The 21,021-nt window shown below is 35.3% G+C and overlaps 2 protein-coding genes across 3 annotated transcripts; both read right to left on the reverse strand.

Annotated features, from left to right (window-relative positions):
* Positions 1–1,542: 1,542 nt before the first annotated feature.
* LOC149071509 (tubulin-specific chaperone A-like) lies at positions 1,543–20,695 on the reverse strand. Of its 2 annotated transcripts, none has more exons than XM_089247843.1 (4): positions 20,570–20,695; positions 8,814–8,919; positions 5,739–5,825; positions 1,543–1,641 (listed from the first exon to the last, which is right to left on the reverse strand). In XM_089247843.1, exons 1-4 carry the CDS (start codon positions 20,620–20,622, stop codon positions 1,555–1,557), a joined length of 333 nt encoding a protein of 110 aa, XP_089103969.1. In that variant the 5' UTR covers positions 20,623–20,695; the 3' UTR covers positions 1,543–1,554. The 2 variants fall into 2 exon arrangements, with proteins under 2 accessions (XP_089103969.1, XP_089103970.1); XM_089247844.1 differs by lacking the exon at positions 1,543–1,641 and adding an exon at positions 3,193–3,417.
* On the reverse strand, positions 13,302–20,560 carry LOC149071510 (PHD finger protein 14). The gene has a single exon (XM_089247842.1). It carries the CDS (start codon positions 20,173–20,175, stop codon positions 17,899–17,901), a length of 2,277 nt encoding a protein of 758 aa, XP_089103968.1. The 5' UTR covers positions 20,176–20,560; the 3' UTR covers positions 13,302–17,898.
* Positions 20,696–21,021: the final 326 nt, after the last annotated feature.

The raw sequence follows: 21,021 nt of genomic DNA on the forward strand, positions 1-21,021 counted from the left end.
ATTTCTTTGAGTATCTTTCCCCATTCACAAAAAAATTTCAATTTTATGAACTAATTTTTCCAGTGGTCTGTGTAAGTTTGCAAAAATGAGTATTTACTGTTTATTCAGTTTATCAAAAAGTATAATATGAAAAATTCCTCAGGAATGTCTCAGTGAATAGGTGAATGCAGGAATATGTTGTATGTACGTGTCTGTGTGGTTTGTTCATGAAGTACCGGATCATAATTTTTCGTGTACAAACCAATGAAGCTAGGGAAGCATAGTTTGATGCATGTATTGATGCGCTCCTAGTGTAAATGCTTGATTTTTTTCTCCTTGCAGAAGCTGTCTGTCGCCAGAGACCGAGTTGGTCAGATTTTTGTTTTCGACAAAATAGCAGAAAAACTTGAACAATGCTATTACATTGAATTTTGTGTAAAGCTTGGCAATTTCCAAGTGAAACAATCCGCAAGATTCAACAGACCTTTGAAGATGAAGCAATAGATACCACACCAATAAAAGAGTGGTACAACTGCTTTAAAGATAGCCGCACATCAGTGGAGAGAGAGCACGTTCTGGTAGGCCCTCAACATTCAGAAATGAGATTACCATTGACAAAACGAAGACTCCGATGATTCAAGATAATCAAATCACAATCAGAGAACTTGCAAACAAAGCAAGCATTATCATTTGATCCATTCATTCTATTTTGACTGATGATTTGAGCTTCAGGAGAATCTTAGCGAAGTTCATGCTGAAGCTGCTAATGGTCAAGCAGAAGCAACTTTGCTCAGAGATTGTATAGGACATGCTGGAGACTGTAAAGAATGATCAAAACTTCCTCAACACAGTGTTCAAATGCAACAAGTCCTAGGTTTATGGGTAAGCCATTATGATGAGTCCTGGATTCACTGCCATTTTGTCAAAAACGAAAATTTGACAGAGCTGACTCACACTTCCTAAAATATCAGCGATCTGGTGGCAACTGGCAGCTTCTGAAGGAAGAAAAAAAAATTCACGCATGTGCATGAGAATTGCCCATATATGTGGACCAAACCAGCCTTCCCAGCACTTCTTCATTTATGCACAAAAAATTGTGGTCAGATACTTTTTAAACAAACTTCGTATCTGAATGCCCTTAACATATTTTTGATGCCAGAGATGGGCACAGTATGTTGAGAGAGCTGCCATTCGTTTTTAAAATTTGAAATAAAAGAGGCAGATTAATAAATTTTTGTATTTTGTAATTATTATGCTACTTACAGCTTTTCATATGTTTGCAGAGCAGAAAGACGTTTTTTTTTATCAGTGAATTTGTTTTTTAAAATTTTTGATTTTAATTTGATTTTTTTAATATTTTCAGAAAATTTCTAAGGGGAAAATTTCTTTACAAGGGTAGGGTAGGCAAAAAGAGAAAAATACTCCTATACAATAACAAAAACTGTGTCCGCACATAGTAACAGCTCCAGCAGTACTTCCCCTGCATAAAATTCCACCTGAAATAAATCATCTAATGATGAAATGACTTGAGTCTGTTATGGTTGATAAGTGGGGAAAAAGTACCAGCATGGGAAATTAGATCTTCAAGACCTTCTCAGCATCCTTCAATATGGACTGAGAATTCTGGTAAACCTCAGAGTCAGAAAGATCCAATTCTTGGTCCTTAACAAAAGTTAAAAAAAAAAATACAGTAAGCATTTAAAGATAACGGTTTATTTATATCATATTCAAGAGAAGAGAGTTTCACAAGGCCAATCGGCCAATACTGATACAATGAATATAAATCTGAGTGAGTGCACCTGCCACATATATTATTTACTCTTTTATAGGGTTTCAAACCACCATAATTTCCTGCATATAATCAATGGATTATACCAGGGGTTCTCAAACTTTTTTTCATCCGCTGCGTCCCCTTTCCCTGATCAACTCATCTGTGGCTCCCCAGAACAGTTTAATAAAGAATCTCTTTGAAAAATCTGTCAAGGCGGCACTTCATGACACCCCCAACAAAGGTTGGCAGCACATAGTTTGAGAACCCCTTTGTCAAGATTCACTGTGTTCATTTCTCACACAGGAGAAAAATCGAAATATGCGTTACATGTTTAATTTTGAGTGCTGGTCCAGCTCTATGTAACTCAGTTTCCAGATTTTTACACGCTAACCTTCCAGGGTCCCATATATTAGAATGTACATTGTCAAAAAAACCACAGAATTGTACCAATTTCATTTCTTTCCCCTGCCCCATTTTAGAAAGCACATCTTTTAGTACCATTTCTGTACAAAATAAAGCTAAATTAGTACAACCATTTTTTTATTGTAAAAAAGTTGATTCTTCATCAGTCTCATTTTTGAGAGCTGGTGAAATTTCATGTGATTTATAAAATTTCACCAAATTGAGAGTGCTGTCTTAATGCATGGGCCCACCCAGGCATGGCCTGGGAACCTCAGAAAAATAAGTTGAATTTTTTGAGAATTTGCCATGCAGGGCCTCAGAAAAATTACTTGATGCTTTTAAGATGGCCCTGATTAAGGGAACTGAAAATTATTCCTAATTAATTAAATTGTTGTATTGATGTCATGTTTAAATTAAACATATCACACACCAGCAAGTATAACGCCACGACTCAAAAAACCTAAAATTGCAGAATAACAAAAATAAACTTCACTTTTTCAATAAAAAAGGCTGTTTACTAGAACCAAACTTTTGCTGCTTAGCGGCCAGTTTTGTAGTTAACGGAATGTCAATATTACCGACTTGTAAAGAAAAAAATTGTTTTGAATATGGAGTTAACCCAAATTTGTGAATTTTTGAGTTGTGACGTTATTCTCGCCAGTGTGCAATATGCTAACATTCAATTTACAAACATCTTAGTCTTTTTGTTATATTTTTTTTTATTTAGGTCAACCATTGAGCAAGGGTCCTCAAACTTTTTCCACCTGCATCACCCCTTTTCCTAATCAACACTTATCCATGACTCCCTAGAACAGTTTAACAAACAGTCTCTTCGAAAAACATTTGTCAAAGGTTGGCGGCACATAGTTTGATAACCCCTTAATTATAGATTAAAAAAAACCATCTAAGTTTCTGGGTTCAGATTATAGCCCTATGCATGTTATTTGCTTTTTTTTTCCCCAAGAGGTTCAAATGAGAATAAATTTATATACATCATTTGTGAATGGCAGGTTCAGCATTCATAAAGAAGTTTGGAAAAAACCCACAAAAAATAAACAAAGGAATAAAATAAAACAGTCAACCCTCAGTTTACGAACACGTAAAGTGGCCTAGATCCCAACACACTTCAGAAGTCTGAGATTACAGTTTTCCTCCCCTTTGACAGAATTTAATAAAAGAATAATATTTCATCAGATTCTGCCACCAAATACAGCTCCTCTTATTCAGCCTATAGATCAGCAGGTGATTTCAAACTTTATGAGGCTCTGGAAAAAATAAATTTTTCAAAGATGTTTTACAATAATATCTGACATAAAACTATAATCAGTAATGCTTGGAAACATAATTTTACTATCTATATAGCATAGTTCTCATTTACAAAGCTTTGCAGAACCATCAATTTGGCTTGGAGTACATTTTGTGGCCAGATAATGTTGCAAGCAGAGATTTGAGGGCTTTCATTTGATCATTTTTGTCGCACCATGGTCATTTTCTGCACACGATAGCTAATTAGTCCGGGACCGACAATTTATTGCTGATTCCGAATGGCAGGATTGTTTTTATACTCATTGAGAGGTTGGTGCGCTAACCCCTCGAAGGGGGACTGCCTGCAGTAGCTATTTTCTCTGTGGCCATATCGCCGTTTCTGTTGTATCCCTGCCTCAGGGAAGTTTTCTGACAAGGACGAACCGAGTATCAAGAACTTGTGACACCTCTAAACATCCTTAGGTGAGTATCTTATCAACCTGGGCTACCGCATCTGATTTGAGGGCTTTGACACTGAGATTATTGATGATACATATTCACGAAACTCCAGACCTTTATCTCCAGACTCAAATCTTTTTTATTCCATTTGCGTTTCAACACTTTCAAATTATGATAAAGCAATTTTTTCATTGTTGTATTGTTGATTTGATGACAATCATTCGCTATGCACAGGAACTGCTGTAAAAGTTCACACTAGAAATCTTTGGAATCCCATGAATGGATTAATTCATTTTAAATTTTTTTGTATAAGAAAAATTACTTTGGTTTGCGTACAGATGCCAGGAATGAATTAAGTTCGTAAACTAAGGGTTGACTGTAAATAAGCAAGACTAAAACAAGTGAATGAGTATGTATAAAAGAAACATTGAGGGGAAAAAAATTATTACCGTATAAAAGAAACAAGAAAATGCAAAAACTTTACAAACTACATAAGTAAAATCAAATGCAAAAAATAAGAAATATCTTCGAAATTTCTATCTTTTAAAAAAAATGGTGTGTAAAATTAAAATTACATAAAATAATGTAATGATGAGTGAAAAGCACAGTGACATAATAAAAACTGGATCAACAATGATAAAAAGTGAAAATTCTGCTGTAAAAAAAAAAAGGTTAAAAAGCATAGCATCGAACATGTGAAGACAGATCATGATTTTTGAAATAGCCTCGAACTGATGGATTGTAGGCTTCATCACAATCTCGCTGGATAATGAGTTTCATATGCAAGCTGTGCGAATGAAAAAAATTATGGTACATTGTATTATTTTGACAAAATGAAATTCTGATTGTTAAATTCATGGGCTTTTGTTGTTGAATAAGTAAGGAGATCAACTGCTATGTGAATTTTAATCTTCTGTATTTTGTGGAGCATTACTAGATCAAGAGTCTACACCATTTAAGTGAGTGTTGATTCAAATATTCCAGTCTTCTGTAGGATTTTTTAATTCAGAAACCTGGTAGGACTTCAGTGAATCTTTTTTGTGGTTGTTTCAGCATTTTGATATGTTCTACTTGATTGGGGGGGGGGGGCAATATATATAAGAGAAGAATATTCTAGAATAAGTATGCAAATATGTTTAATGCATGAATAAGTGTCAAGTTACTCATTTACAATACATGTGAGAAATCAGATACGATAGTCTCTTGGCACATTGTGAGATTTCACCAAATTCACATGAGATTTGTTTAAGCTGAAGGTTTAGAATGGCCCCAGAACCTCAATTACTATATCATACTATAGTAATAGTTACCATAGTGTGATAGTTTGATGAGACTAATGGTAACGTGAAGGTTTTTATCTGTTTCTGCCAATTTGACAGTATTTTTACATAAATATTTATTTTAATTCATAAATAACATATGGAGCAAAGATGTGGGTGCATAGACCTACATTTTTTTCTAAAAATACCCAGACCAATGACCCTACAAGGTCCGCCCCACGATTCTTGGCATGCAACGCCAGGTAAGATAAAGTTAAAGTAAAAGATAATAAAAAGTCTTTGTTGGACATGAACCACAAAAACTTTAACATTCCTTAACATATCATTACAGTGATAACAACTGGAAGTCTGAAAGCATATTGTATGCAACTACGAATTATAGAATGACATTTTTTCTCAATGTCGCAGAACCTGTTTATACTGATTACACATAGGAAATTACAATAACTCCAGCAAAATATGAATACTACAAAATAAGTCATGCTTACTTAATATTTATAGCTGGATTCTACTTTATTTCAAGCAAATGGACTTTAACAAAACGTTACATAATCAAAGAATCAATAACTTGAATAAAAAAAGAATTTAAGAATAATACTAACAAGAATATTCTTAAGATCCCCATATGCCACACGAAGGCGTTGCAAGCAGTCTGGTATCATCATTTGGGATTCTTGAAGAACTTCTTCCTGAGAGATAAGGGAAAAAATTACACATGACAAGACAAAACACAGTAATATTTAACAGGATTATATTGAAAGTTTATACGTGAATAAAAAATAAATTTTTATTGATCAATAGTGTGACCTTAATTACGGTGACAATACACTATCAGTAGCTTGACCAAAAATAAAAGCATAATAAAAATAAAATACACAAATATTACAAGAGAATATGACATCACAGAAATAATACTTCTAAAATCTTCTGGTGAAAGGAAAGGGGTAGGGAACAGCAGAAAGTTCACATAAAATGCAGTCAAGAGCATGAAATGTCAAGCAGAAGCAAAACGAAATGAAATGTCAATCCTGCACCCAAATGCCATCTACAAAAACAAAGGAAAACGACAGTCAATCCTGTTCATCGATTTTGCATATTCAGTCACCTGGTATGAGAGTTTATGTATGACAGTTTTTAAAGCATCACATCACAGAGACATGAAAGAGTAGTCACCAGTTACTTCTCTCCTATTCAATGACCACCTTGCTTTCCCAATCTAAGCCTATGCAATTTCTGGTTATAGGCAACTGCGCAGAGAACTGATTGCTTTGATTAATAAAATTCACTTAGTTGTTCAACACTGTAAAGTCTTTCACTACACACACTACTGTTGTGCATTACACAGAAAGCAGCTTAGCAACAACATCATTTACACTTTCAGAGGACAGAAAGATAACACAAAATACTGATGTTATTAAACACACTCGGAAAAAAACAAAAGCTGGCGAGGAATTTAAAAATGTAATGATTTTGAGAGAAATATACAAAAGTATTGTTGTAGCAGTTGCAAAATCTCCTACAAAATGTTGTTATAGAGGGATTTATTTATTTAATATTAAGGCCAATACAAAGGAATGTGGTTGTGAAATTTGACAGAGGAGACAGTTGATGTTACAAATAAAATCAGAAACTGTTGTACAATCAATGTTTGCTGGGAGGTTGTTCCAATCAGTTACCATTTGAGGAAAGAAACTGAATTTAAAACAGTCTGGGGATGCAAGTATGGGTTTAAAATTTTGGGAATGGGTAATTCTCTCGGAAAAGTGTGAAGGTTTGGTTAGAATATTGGGGGTGCTGATATGAAATAAGGCTGTGGAGGAGTTTGAAAAGGAAGGTTAATCGAGAGATATGTCTACGGGTAGAAAAAGGTTGAATATTGAGTTGAGGTCCAGTAACGGAGGTGGAGGATGACCAGCAGTTTTAAAATAAAGCTGGCAGATTTATTTTGAATGGTTCTAATTTTTCTATATTGGAGAGCATATGAGAGTACTGGAAGGATATAGGTTTGGAAGCAGAGATGTCTGAGGTGACGGGTGGAGTTTTTAAGGTTTTGACAAAGAAAAAAAAGTTTTTGAAGACACTCAAGAATGACGTAATTGACATGGAGGTTCCAACAGATGCCAGCAAAAATGATTACGCCCAGATATTTATGATGAGAAACCTTGGTGATTATAGTTATTGATAGAGTAAGAGGAATCAAGAGGGATTTATCATAATGAAGGATATCGCTGTATCAAGACAATTTTAACATCCCACTATAGGCAATTCCAAACAAGATATGAAAAAATATCTCGGTTCAGGGATTTACTGTCATATTGAGATCACCGTGATGAGGCTTTACCGTAATTATATATAAGTAGGGCTCAGATTTTTATGTCTTTGCATATTTTTTTATTTTTTTGCATATTTCGCCATGTTTACGTGATAGAGTATGTTTAAAATTTTAAGGCATATTTTGCATATTTCATGATTTTTGATAAAAAGTGAATTTTTTCCTTGCTATTTCAATCCCGCTTCAGAATGGTTTTTGTGGTTTCTACCTCTGACAAGAGCTCTTGGGGCTAGGATTTTTATTCACTAAAAATGGAACGTTCTTCTTGATTGAAAAACCAGAATTTAAGGATTTTTTACCAATCAATCAGCAAATGACATTGAATTGTTTTAGAGCATAAAAATACTAGCCTTTCAACGACACTGGTGTGCGGCTGCAAACAGACTAATCATCTGAATCGGTGTCAGTGATGGCAACTTGTGGGAAAAATTAGTGAATGGGGGGGGGGGGGAATTTTTTAACGTTTGTAGGAGATGTTGAGTTTTATTAAATAAAAAGATTTATTTACTTATTTTTAATTTTGTGCTTTTTTAAAACTAAATACACTACTTGGCTAGGTATTTTTACCTATAGATGGCAGCATATTAATTCTGGATTTGGAGGGGAAAAACTTGCTCAAAAGGGAAATTTTTGAGAGAAATTTTAGCTCGATGAGGTTAGTTAGTAAAACGAAGAATTTCTGTTCATACAATAAGTAATTGTTCAAAATAGTTTGGACTGCATCAACACTTCTTATTATCATATTATTTTTCTAAAACTAATGTTATTTGAGATAGGAATGAAAAAATTTGTAGGCCATATTTTTTGTTTTATAGGGCATAGGCCCTATTTAGTTTTTAAAGAACATAAATGTATATTTTATACAGCATTTTTTAGAAGTTTTTAGAGCATAAAAATCCTAGCCCAATAATAAGCATTTATTAATTACGTATTTCTGGTTGGAGTTTATTTTCTATAATCATTGTTTTTTAAAAAAAATAAGTTGGAGACAGTATGATGTTTTGACAAAGGCGTGTTCAGTATTTCTCTACTTTTGAATATTTTTCCAAATCTATTTGGAAAAATAGATTTGGACATTGGATAGAACATTGCAATTACATCAAAATAATATTGTCATTTGTGTACATTAATCATAACTCCTTATTCTTGGGTTGTTAGATCAAACACATAACACAATTAATAGACAGTTTTTATGTTTCAACAGTTAATCTGTTCTCATCACGAGAGCATTAGTACGCTGCTAAATCAATTACCTACCCATGATTTTATGAAAATGATGAGTCAACTTACAAAAGTTTCAATGTTCAATAAGGAAAAAAAAAATTCTAACAAAATTAACATTTACCTGTTTCTTGATGTCATATTCATCTTTGCCTTCATTTTTCATTTTTTCAATCCTTTTCTTTTGTTGTTCTATTTCCTTTTCATAGCAAATCTTTTCTTTTGCGATCCTGAAACGAAGAATGTACAGTCAAAGCAAACTTTGCTAATTCAAAGTCAATGGTGAAAAAGTTTGTGTCATCCAAACTTCAAATTATCCAATTAATCTATCCTGGATCCCCTAAAGCAGAATGTTTTGCAGTGCTCTGCAATGAACTCTTGGCTGACTGGAAAGCACTGATTGTTCTGCAACGTATACGAGACTTCAACATATTCTCCTTCGGGGTGGGGGCTGCATCCATAAAATGACTACAAATTGCAACTTAATTGTTATCCGATGTGAATATTGACGCTTATCAATTATAAAAATTAGATCGTTACGAAACTGCTCCTCAAATTTTAGTGTGTGATTGATAACTGTAATTTTTAATTTCTGATATTTTCCTGACTCTTAAAATGATAAGAAGTTTTAGATTTTAAATGGTACACTTATACGAATACAAAGGCCACAACAGACAAAATGACCAACGAGGTGGCTAAAAAAATACCCACACAAAATACGGATACCGAATACATATCTAAACTATATGAAAAAATACAGCAACCCAATAAGAGCAATGAAAAAACCAATAATTATGATAAAATATATACTGCCCATAAAAAATTATGGTTTGTCTCATCTAAATATGGATAGCTTCTTGATTTATCCCAGTATGTTTATTATATTTATTTTTAAACGTGTCACAATCTTGTTAGAATTCACCACCCCCAGAGGTAAGCTATTGCATTTATTCACAACCCTATTATAAAAAAACTCCCTGTGACACCACAACCTAGAGCTATCCATTACTAAATGATACTGGTGTTTTCTAGTTGAAGCAGTTGATTGATGATGCATTAATATCTTACGGTCGATTTTATTAATCCTGTTGAAAATTTTAAACACTTCAATCATATTCCCGTGACATCTGCACTCTTCCAATGTAAACATTTTCAAAAAATAAATTTTATCTCTTTTTATAGCTTAAGCCCTGCGTGCGATCAAGAGCACGCGTGGCTTTTCTCTGCATCCCTCTCGATCAAGTCAATGTCTCTCTGTAAGTATGGTCTCCAAAACATGATGGCATACTCCGATCCAAGACGAAATAAACCCTGGAAAAGTGGAAGGATCGCTTTAGGAGGAAGAGACCCTTTTGTCGATTTTTTGACCACCTCTGCACAATGTTCAGAAAACCTAAGCCATGCATCAATAATACTCAGATCGGTGACCAGAGTTGCATCTGGAATAATAACACCATTAAATTCGTAAGTGAACCTTGGTTGTTCGAACAAAAATCAGCTTTGATTCATAGGTTGAAAGTAATTTGTATCAAGTGGTAATCGTTCTCGATGCACTCCTGCTAAACAATATCAAACAGGGCATTAAAATATCAAAAAGAGGAAAAACAGTTAAAATTTATAAATTAACATTTCGTATTTTCTTATACTGACAATTCATTATTTGAAATAGCTCCATCGTCATTGAAGCAAATTTGTTGGATTCAGTCAGCACAGTTTTCCGGTTACTGATCAACAATGGTTGTTGAATTGAGTTTGTTAAGAAAATAAATCTAATGCGAAAAGCAAATCAAATTCGGATGCATGTTTTATAAAAAGGGTACCGTTTTCAAAAAAAGTAGCACTCGTTTTTATATAATCAAAAGTCTATTATACTGAGTATAATCTCCAGGACTGGCTGCACTTTTCTTTTCACATTGCTCAACAGACAGGATGTTCGCAGGGCAGTTTGAATCAGAAGTTAAGATCGAAAACATGGCACCCACAGTGTACTGAAACTATGTCAGATTTTTAAAATTATTTCTGGTCTTCAAAGATTTGTTTTATAATAACTTGGTCGAGAGAAACAAAATCAGACTGATTACAGAATTTTTTTATGCTAAATTTGCTCACACAAAAACCACATTTTTTTAGCCAACTTCAAATTATCTAAAGCATTAAAGAAAAAAAAAAAAAAAAAAGAAAAAAAAAATCAAAAACAAATTTTAACATTAAATCAGATAGAACACAAAGGGGGGGGGATGTCTCGTAAACGTTTTAGTTATCCAAAATTAAAATTAACTAAGTTCCACTGCATTTGTTAGAAAATCGTGTCACGATATCTTCAGTTTACAAAAATAAGGGTTCGGAGAGCTACTGATTAAATAAAAGGGTTTCTCAGAGCCATTGTAAATAAGTTAATTTTCTTCTCATCACGTTTTCAATGTTACTGGTTGCCATTATCACATCTCAGATAACTTTAGTCAAGACGGTGTGGACACTAATAAATAGTGTGCTATGGTGTGGACACTAAATAATAGTATTGGGTCAAGCAGAAGTCACTGATAGCTGCACAAGCTCTCAACAACAATCATGAAAATGAATTCTCTAACACAAACTGACAAACGAAGTTGGCTCCTTTCTTCAAATGTACAGAGGCCATTGAAATACTACGGCAAAATAATTCCTACAATATGAGAAGAAAAGTGCAGACTCTCTCAGCAATGTGGATTCCTACTCTGAAGAATATCAGACTCTTCTCCCATTCCATTGCAACCTATGAAACGAGCAAGATCACATAACTTGACCTTTCCTTTCCAGTTCCTTGTCCGTTCCAGATAAACTTTGCAGTGAAGGGAAAGGTAGAGGGTGGCTGCAGAAAAGACCCACAGTTCCCATACATCAGAGGTTTATGATGATCATTTATACAGAGTATTTCAATTTTTTCTATGATTTTGCAAAAAAAAATACTGGAAAAATATCATTTCAAATTGATGTTTATTGGTTTAAAATTTTGAAAAAAATATTGATAATGGTTACCAAAAATCTATAGCCACAATCCTAGGGGATTGGCAAGATATCCTAGAAATTTTCCCCACAAATATCGCTATTGTGCTTTTTTCCATTAAACAGTTATATATATACATTTTTTTAATATCTTATTTGGTTGAATTATGAAAATACCAGGATACAATTTTTCATTCAGTTTTGCATGAAGTTCAGTTGTTGACATCTTCCACCCACAGCAGGAGCTATCTGTTTCTCCAGATGTCCCTTTTGTGTTTCTTCAGATACAATAAACGAAAGAAGGAACAGTGGTTTAGGCTAGCTGTGCATTTTTCCTCTTTTATGCGACAGTTCTAATCTTTCTTTTTACAGGAGATAGTCACGATAAAAAAAGTTCTGTGCTCTTTTCATTCCTCAATACTATATTTTTGGTTTTGTTAATGCTTGTTGTAAATAAAACTCGGTAAGAATCATCTCCAATAACCATGAGCAACACATCAATAAGTGAAGCTGTTGAAAAAGAGATAAGGAAAAATTCAGGGTTGGCTATATATAGCATCTAAGAGAATATAATTTTCCCTGACATGTTATGACATGTTATGCTCGAATGATTAGGAGTAGTAGCAAGGGAAGTCTCGGTTTGATTGCCATAGTCTCGATAACATTGCCAAAATAAAACTGTCTCCATTAAAATAAAATTATTGCTCATTTCAGTTTATTCTGTGGGGATATAAAACATTTAAGTAGCTATACACAACACAGTATTAGTGATATCCTAGCCAGGCAGTTAAATAAATTGTTGGACAGTTCCCCTAGTGAAATGAATGTGTGCATATGTTACTGCCAAAGCCAAAAGTGTGGCCAATTTAGGAAGTGACAGTTTTGGCTGAAGTCTGATTTCCAGAAATTACTCTGGCTTTGGCTGGCCAATTCTTGAAGTGACCGGAAAACATTGGCCAAAGTTCAATGTAAGCTGGTTTGGTAGGTGCGAAATCCATTTTTTCCATCACCAGACATGGCTATATACAACAGCTGTATTGGATTAGCTCCATATAGTGAGGGAAAAACTATAAAAATAATAACAGACAGTTTTTTGTCAAATTTTTAAAAATTATTACTGCATCATGACTACAGATTGATGGGTTGGCATAGATAATGTGGACATAATTGTCACGGAAAAATATGCTAACTTGGCAATGACCCTGAATCATGTCTTCTATCGGATTTTGGATGGGTCAATTAACAATGAAATTGGTCAATGTGCAAACTGGCCAATTTCGGCCTTTTGCATTGACGTATACACACACATTAATGGTAATGAATAAAATAACATTGCTCAAACTTTATTTTGGTATGATGATCGTAATAATTTTAGTGTTTGCAGTTTTGCCTTCTCGACAAGCACCAAATTTTTCTTCGAACGAACACTGGTTAAAAAAAAATCCAAATTTCTTAGTGCAGATTTACAGACAATAGGTTTTTGGTAGACAAAGCTTTTTTTCGCCCTTCCACAACTCGGATGGATGTCCCACTTCTTACAGAGTGGCACCCTCATAGAGCCCCTCGTTGTATACTATAAAAGGGAGTCGAAATAACCACATCCTTAACATACAAAAACCAACGCAAAATATTTCCAAGCAATTTTGTTTTATTGATACACGAGCAAGCTACGAAATAAATTCACACCATTGCACCAACACATAACACTCGCAAAGCGTTTTACATAAATTTACATAATAGGTACCAAACCTATTAGCAGATTATTCTAAAAAAAAAACCTGTTTTCAATATTAATTCAGAGAGAAACATACGAAAACATAATTTCTATATTAGAGCAACATCCTGACAGAAGACAAGTTACAAAAAAATGTTTTTTTCATTTGCTTAGGATCTATAATAATACTTCTCCAATGCGGGATAAATCTTTTATTTTCTCGAAATGTCAAGTGCCAAATATTTTAAGGACATGATAATCAAAATTCAATGTCCTCACATCGACACTATTATAACAAATCGATTGAAACACTTTTACGTAGAAATGATTTCCTACATCACAAAACCTATAACACTGGCTGGACATACTCTATCGAAAAAGTTTACTAAATTTAAACATCATTAGGGTTCAACTTCTTTTCCTTCTGTCAACACAATTTGAAAACGGGAAAAAATTCCGATAGGAAACTCATACTTTTGATTTTGAAAGCACAGTGAGACATATTCAAAGACAACAAAAAATAAATATGCTATAGACAATAAACTGTACTCACTCTTATGGGTATTTTGATTAGATAAATTTGATAAGTTTCATGAAGATATGCTGATGGAAACTAGGGGAAAAATGTTTTAAAGTAAATGGAAAAGGTTACACTGTGATATATTGCAGAGACACCAGTTGTTTTCAGCAAGGGATATAGAATATGCATATGCACATTCCACGGTCGCCTTGGCGACTAGAAAATTGATACAGACACATAATGTTTTGCAGGTAAGGATAACCTTATCAAGTCTGAGGAACGCAGCATAAAAAATGGATTCCTAAGTCCCAACACAATTGAAAAAATACACTATTTTGGTCTGTTTTTGCAAAGAAAAAAATGTGTTTGGCGTGTGTCTACAAAATTTTGTTGACACATAATTTTTTCCCCCCCGGATCAGTCATGTCCTGATGTACACCAGTTTCGAGAAAGATGCAACATTTTTTAACAAGTTGCTATGTGTTTTGTTATGCAACTTTACCAGGACATTAAATTACAGATACATTGAATTGGATTTCTGTAGCCGAATGCTTTATTTTATAGATACTGAAGAAATCTTTGCTGTATATACATTGAATGCCCAGAAATCGTTGAATGCTGCAAACAATTTTGAAAGCTGATAAAAGGACACTGAAAATTAGAGATGGAAAGTGGGGGGGGGGGGGTGTAGTGCACTTTCACTTCACGTTGCTTGCAAAAACTTCAGCTAAAATTTCAAATTACAAAAGTGGCTACATCCCTGCAATACAGCTTTCAAAACAATTTTGATGTAAAGAAAGGTGCTCCCAGAAATATGGAAAAATTATTCCTGTCACAGATTTCAAATGATGTGCATCGATTATCAGAACTACACATTTTTCTTGCGTCATTTTCAATTCCCGCCATCCCAGGAGCTGGAAATTCAAAATAATAGCCAAATTCATGTCTCAGGATAATGTATTTATTTTGCCGTACAATCTTTTATCTGTCTGACATCTGACCATTTAATATACTCTCAAAAGCTTCAATCACATTTTCTCCGTCTTTTCTTTTTCTTACAAAGGAAATTAAATTTTTCTCGCACACCTGACACCACATTTACTTTTTATTTCAATCAGCCTTATTTGATTTTTGCTTGACAGTTTGTGATTAGAAAAAAATATGCAAGGTATGAACACAAAGGTAGGTATAGCCAATAGTCTATTTCGGGACTGAAGGGAAATTCTATGTGACAAGCAAAAATTTTACTCATAACAGATGGATATTGTTTATGCGATAATGCATAGAATTGAATGCTTGCATTTTATTGCAGCTAGAAAATTTGTACTGTTGACTTTATGAAAAAAAAAACCCCATTCATCGTGACATTAGCTTGTTAATAGGATATAGCAAATCACTCATAATGAGATATTCACTTACTATATTATCCCCTGAGTACAACCAACTCTTAGTTTTTGATATTATGTTGGTAAATCAATCTGTTTTGAAAGAAATTTATCAAACTGAAATATTTTAGTAGTTATCACAGAAACTGATTATATTCCAATACTATTTTGAAAAGAAAAACTTGCCATAAACAAAACATAACTTTTACATACAAATATATCCATAAGTACGCAAATTTATAACATTAAACACATAAAATAAAGGGGGAAAAGACACGATCGCAAATAATCGCTAACGGAAGGGACATCATAATAAAATTGCACTTGCTTCAGCTACATACAAGCCCTTCATTACAAATATGAAAATGTGTAAGTCTAGATAATAATAGAATGGCAAACCTCACCTCAAGGCAATCTAATAAGCGCATGCACTAGTACAAAAAAGAAACTGCTATTCATACCAAGATTTATATAGCTACAATAACCAAGTCTAAACATGTGAACAGCAGTTATTTTCTTCTTGGAACAGCTATAGCATAATCCTCCTTTTGTCAAGTGACTTTTTCTCTGGGGATTTAAATAGTTTTTAGGAGTCTGGGATCTAAATTCAACAGCGTCTGCAACTATATCGTAGCCATTAAATCATGAGAATTTAGGTTTTCCCATGGATCCAAATTCTGTACAAGTCAATATTAGAGATGTGAGGATATTCTCCTGGATGTAAAAATTGGAGAATAATCGAGAATATATTCATTTTTCTTTTAAATAATTTCAATTTTTTTACTAATTTTGTTTATATTGTAAAATATAAATCAGTTTTCATTGCCTGAAACATTTACAACAAAACAATTTTTGATATGATCACCTCCCAATGACAACTTTAGTTCCAGAATATTCTCCAGGTCATGATGAGAGGGTTTTAAAAGTTTGGTTATAAAGATTTTAGAAATTTTTAGATTAAAACCTTAAAAAATTATTTTAAAATTAGATGAATTTTCAGAAGTTCACAACAAAAGAAATTAAATCAAAGTTGATTGATAAGGAAGCTATTCTTATATAATCACCTTCATTCTAAGTTACAGAACTGTTGTTTTCTACAATGCACATACACTTAAATTCTGTATCACTCACATTTCTTTAAAAGTTTGAAATTAAACCAACATGGTTGAATTGCATAACTTTAATATTGTGGTCTACAAACTTCAATATTCCCATCTTGAATAGAAAGAGGGACAGAGAATATTCTCTGAAAGGACTACTATTATAAATTACTAGTGAATATTTTTATTGAAAATAATAATTATTCTCGAGATTATTATAAAACATGTTGTTACATATATTCTTGATAATACTCTCCAGAAAGATTTCGGTAACTAAAGAATATTCTCTGGAAGGACTTATTAATAACTTCAGAATAATTATTTTCTATAAGAATATTCCCCAGTAATTTATGAAAGTAGTCCTTCTAGAGAATATTTTCAAGGATATTATATGTAACTATATTATAAATAACAGGATAATATTCTCATCAAGAACTTATTCTCAAAAGATTATTCTCAAGAATTTTACATCTCTAGTCAATATAAAAAGGATTTTATGAAAAATGTAGCAATTTTCCAAAGACAAAGTAAAATTGTAGGGATCTTTCCCTTTTTAAATATGTGACATGGTATAAGCCATCGCTGATTAACACCAATTTATGAAACAGGTTAAATTACCTTTTATTACTGGGAAGTTACATTTTATTACTACGGTAGGAAAACAAAAAGTTATTGAGCCCGAAAAAAGTATAAAAATTTTACAGGATATAAGGTCAAAGCAGATCTTTTCCCCGAGATAATGAAACATTTTTCTATGATTTAACATAACGGGGACAACTTACATTACGCTTGTGACATTTAAAAGATTAAAACAAAAGCACCTGTCTTTTTTCCGGATGAACTTAAGAATAATTTTTCCTCCACAAATAGGGATTTTTCACAATCACTGGAATATTATGATCTGGGAGATGAAATAGAAATAGCTTCCCAGAAAGTGTCCAGGAGACTTGGCAGCTATGCTATATTACGTAAAAATATATTACATTGTTGAAGAAAACTTTTTTTTTGTCTGAAAACGAATAGGTTTCTACGATACATGATTTTCACAAAATTTTTTCTCGGCAAGAAAAAGCTCACCAAATGGGATTATACTATAGCTATCCCCTATTTATGAAACACGAGATTATATTATTCATTGCGAAAGTACAATTTTTATACACACATCAGAAATAAAAGAGAGGGAGGAAGACATGTCTTACTAGTACATAGTATCGCTGTAATACGAAACGTATAGTATCCACAACAAAACAGAAAAAAAAAAAAGTGACAGTCACAAAAAGCTCAAGATATTACAGAATATTCAAAGTTCGTCACAAGTCAACTCGCACGTCATTTTCACAATTCACAAAATGTGCAGCACATGACAGATAAAACAAAAAAATCAAGTCACTTTTGTTACATGCACAAATACACTAACTGTACGATCAGAAAGGAAAAAACGACAAATCGACAATCCTTGTTAAGATGAGATGGGATACATCTCGGATATACACCATGGTCTTATTTCATTAACTTGACGATGTTCTTCTTGTTGAATGTCTGGGAGCCTTAGCTTCGGGCTCTTCATTTGTCACCTCATCTTCCGTCCAGCTCTCTCTAGGGACACGGCGTTTCGAACTCCTCCTGCGGGACTTGCGGTAGCCCAAATCCGATGATCTACGCTTCTTTTTCCCAGAACTTCTGGGCTTAACCTGTTCTTCCATGTTGGGATCCTCTTCGTTGCCTGAAGATATCCATATCTCGCTAGATTTTTCTTCCCCAGTGACAGCATCGATGGTTTTCTTCCGTGCCCGGCCACCACGTCTTCCCTTCTCAGGAGGAGTGAATTGGCATGGGTTGCCACCTTTTCCATGACGCAATTTCCTGGGAGCATTTGGGTCCACATCGTCCACCTGTTCGTCATTTTCAGTCTTGTCGCATTCGCTGCACTGCCACCCGAGAGATTTCGTTTTCTTGGGCATGCGTGAAAGCGGAGGATCAAGACACCCGAGGTGGTAGTGTAACTGACAGCTGTCGCACTTGGCCAGCTGGTGCTGGTCATGGGATTTATGGCATATGCCACACTCAGCTATTATTGAGCTGGCATCAGACTTTTTGTTCTTGCCTGGCGATTTCACAACTGGCCTGGGCTTCAAAGCCTCAGGTAAAGGGAACTTCTCTCCACATAAGTCAGACAACATACGCCAGTATTTCATGCCAAGCTCCATCATATCAGAGTTCTCTTTTCTGAGGGCCTCAACCTGGGTGACAATTCTTTCGTATGAGGCCCTGAATGTTTGTTCTTGCTCCTGCAAACGTCCATTTTGCTGCATCAGTTCATCCAACCTATGTTGCATCGACACCATCCTCGCATTACGATCAAGATAATACGTGACAAATTCTGCACTGAAAGCCGGAGGCACATGCCATTTCCGTCTTATATCAAACATCTCGGCACCAGGAATGTGGGTGGAAGAGCTCAATCCAAGAAGCTCAGCTTTCTTCAACAATTTTTTGCACGCAGAAGGACTGGTTGTCAACAGCCTTGGCATCTTCTGTGTCGGAACCCACGGCTGAGGTCTCTTTTCTTTCTCCGCCAGATACTTCTCCCGTTGCCAAGCCAACTTGCGAACAATTCTGTTTTTCTCATCCGAATCGGGATCATTATTCAGCTTACTACCTTTGGACTGTGACTGCAGTGCAAGGTAATTACGGCGCTTGTTTCTTGCCACAGCCTTGTCCGAATGCAACTTGCAATAAGCGAAAAAAGGATCTGCTATGTCTTCTTCTGTAGACGCTTTCGACAGCAAGCCTTCCTTCTGCGCGCACGTCACATGGAAATAGTTCCGGCACATCCCAGCATCGCATTTGATACACACCCCGGTGCGGCTAAACCTCTCATCCTCACATAGAGAACACGCTTTCGCACCCCACCTCGAATAAGGCATCTCGAACAGGGTCACAGGCGAGAGTTTATCCACATCCCCGAAAGCCACACCGGGAATGTACAAAGCGCATACCAAATGGACCCACTTCCCGACATCTGTTTCCTTGAAGATACCGCCAGAGTTTGGGCAAAGCTCGCAGGAAGGTTCCATGTTGCCGGCCTTACAAGCGTCGCAGAACCAAGGCTCAGTAGAGTAGGAAGATACTGTACTAACAGCTGTTTCGGTGTCGCTGATACCATAACAGCCCTCGTGAACAGATATACCACAGCAATCGCATTCAACGATTTCATCATCCTCTTCACTTAATACCTTCTCTCCCTGTCTCGTGACCGTGATCGGCAGCAGGCTCACGTCGCCAAGGCAAACGCTACATATGAGCACCTTGAGCTTCTTGGCCGGTCCTTCGACCTTCGGTTTGACATCCTCCTGGTGCAGGAGGAGGGACTTTTCCACGGACTCTTTCGACTCTTCGGTCACAATCTTCTCTCCCACCTCATAGTCACCTCCGGACTCTTCCATCTTGACCTTCGAGGCGGCACCGCCATGGTCATCTCCGGCTTCGCCCCGCTCCTCGTCCTCCTCTTCGTCATCGCTGCCGTCATCGTTTCCGGCCGAGCTCTCGCCGGTATCTTCCTCCTCCTCTTCCTCGTTGGAATCCTGCGACTGGTCACCGATTTTGAAGTCACTGTCGTCGGAGCTGTCGTCGAGGTCACCGAAGTCCAACAGCTGTAGGTGGTTCTCGACTGGCTTGACTTTGCGCTTTGTCGGATCCCGCTCTCTGTCGGCCATCGTGCGGTAAAGAAAACTGGCGCCTTCCAGCGGATCCTTATCGCCCAAATTACCTTCGTTCGAATCCATTACTCACCGATTTAATGGAGAGAAATTAAAAAAAAAAACAAGTTTTTGTTCTGAAACTCTACCCCAAATGCTTCACACGCATTAACTGCGGACATCAACTCTACTGGAGAAACCAAGATGGCGACTAGTACGGGGACCGTACACAAATGACGAAAGCTTCAAGGTGGGCGGGGGGAGAAACTGCCGTCGGTGACACCGAAAACAAATAAATTCACCGATAAACTGACAGATAAATGAGAGCCCGGAGGTATTCCAAGTTAACATTCAAAACTACGAACGATAGATTTAATTAAACACATTAAATTATAAACAAAGCAAGCTAAAGTTGTTACTAGCGCGAAGTTCTATGGCATAAAGACAGAACAACTACAACGATAGAAATTCAACTCCAAACCTTTTAACGACACCGCTTCTTATTTTCATATGCCGGATCCTGACGTCTGTCATGACGAGTTCGATTAAAATAATATTTAGAACCACGTTTCTTTCACGCCGATTACAAATCACAATGGAAACAGATTCCCCGAAGCTTTGGGAATAGAAAGTTTTTATCTTCCAAAAATGTTTCAAAAAAAATTATCATGAAATATATTTTCAAGCTTGAACAACGAGACTCGTTGTATTTTTTCAAATTAAAAATTTTATCGGCGCATATTTTTTTTTATTATGAAATGAAAATTCATCTTGAAGTTTTTGATAAATAGCATGTATTTTATTTCGGACAATTGTCGAATCATATGAAATTTCTTATCAGCAATAACAGCAAATTGAAAATTAAATGCTCTTTGATTCGTTTAAAGTTTGCATCTCTCCACAGGCGACCAGAACCAAACTTGGATTCTCGTA

This window comes from Pholcus phalangioides, unplaced genomic scaffold (genome assembly GCF_987345545.1).
Source record: "Pholcus phalangioides strain wild (caught in Gottingen) unplaced genomic scaffold, Ppha-v1.0 ptg000018l_1, whole genome shotgun sequence".
Classification (NCBI taxonomy): Eukaryota; Metazoa; Arthropoda; class Arachnida; order Araneae; family Pholcidae; genus Pholcus; species Pholcus phalangioides.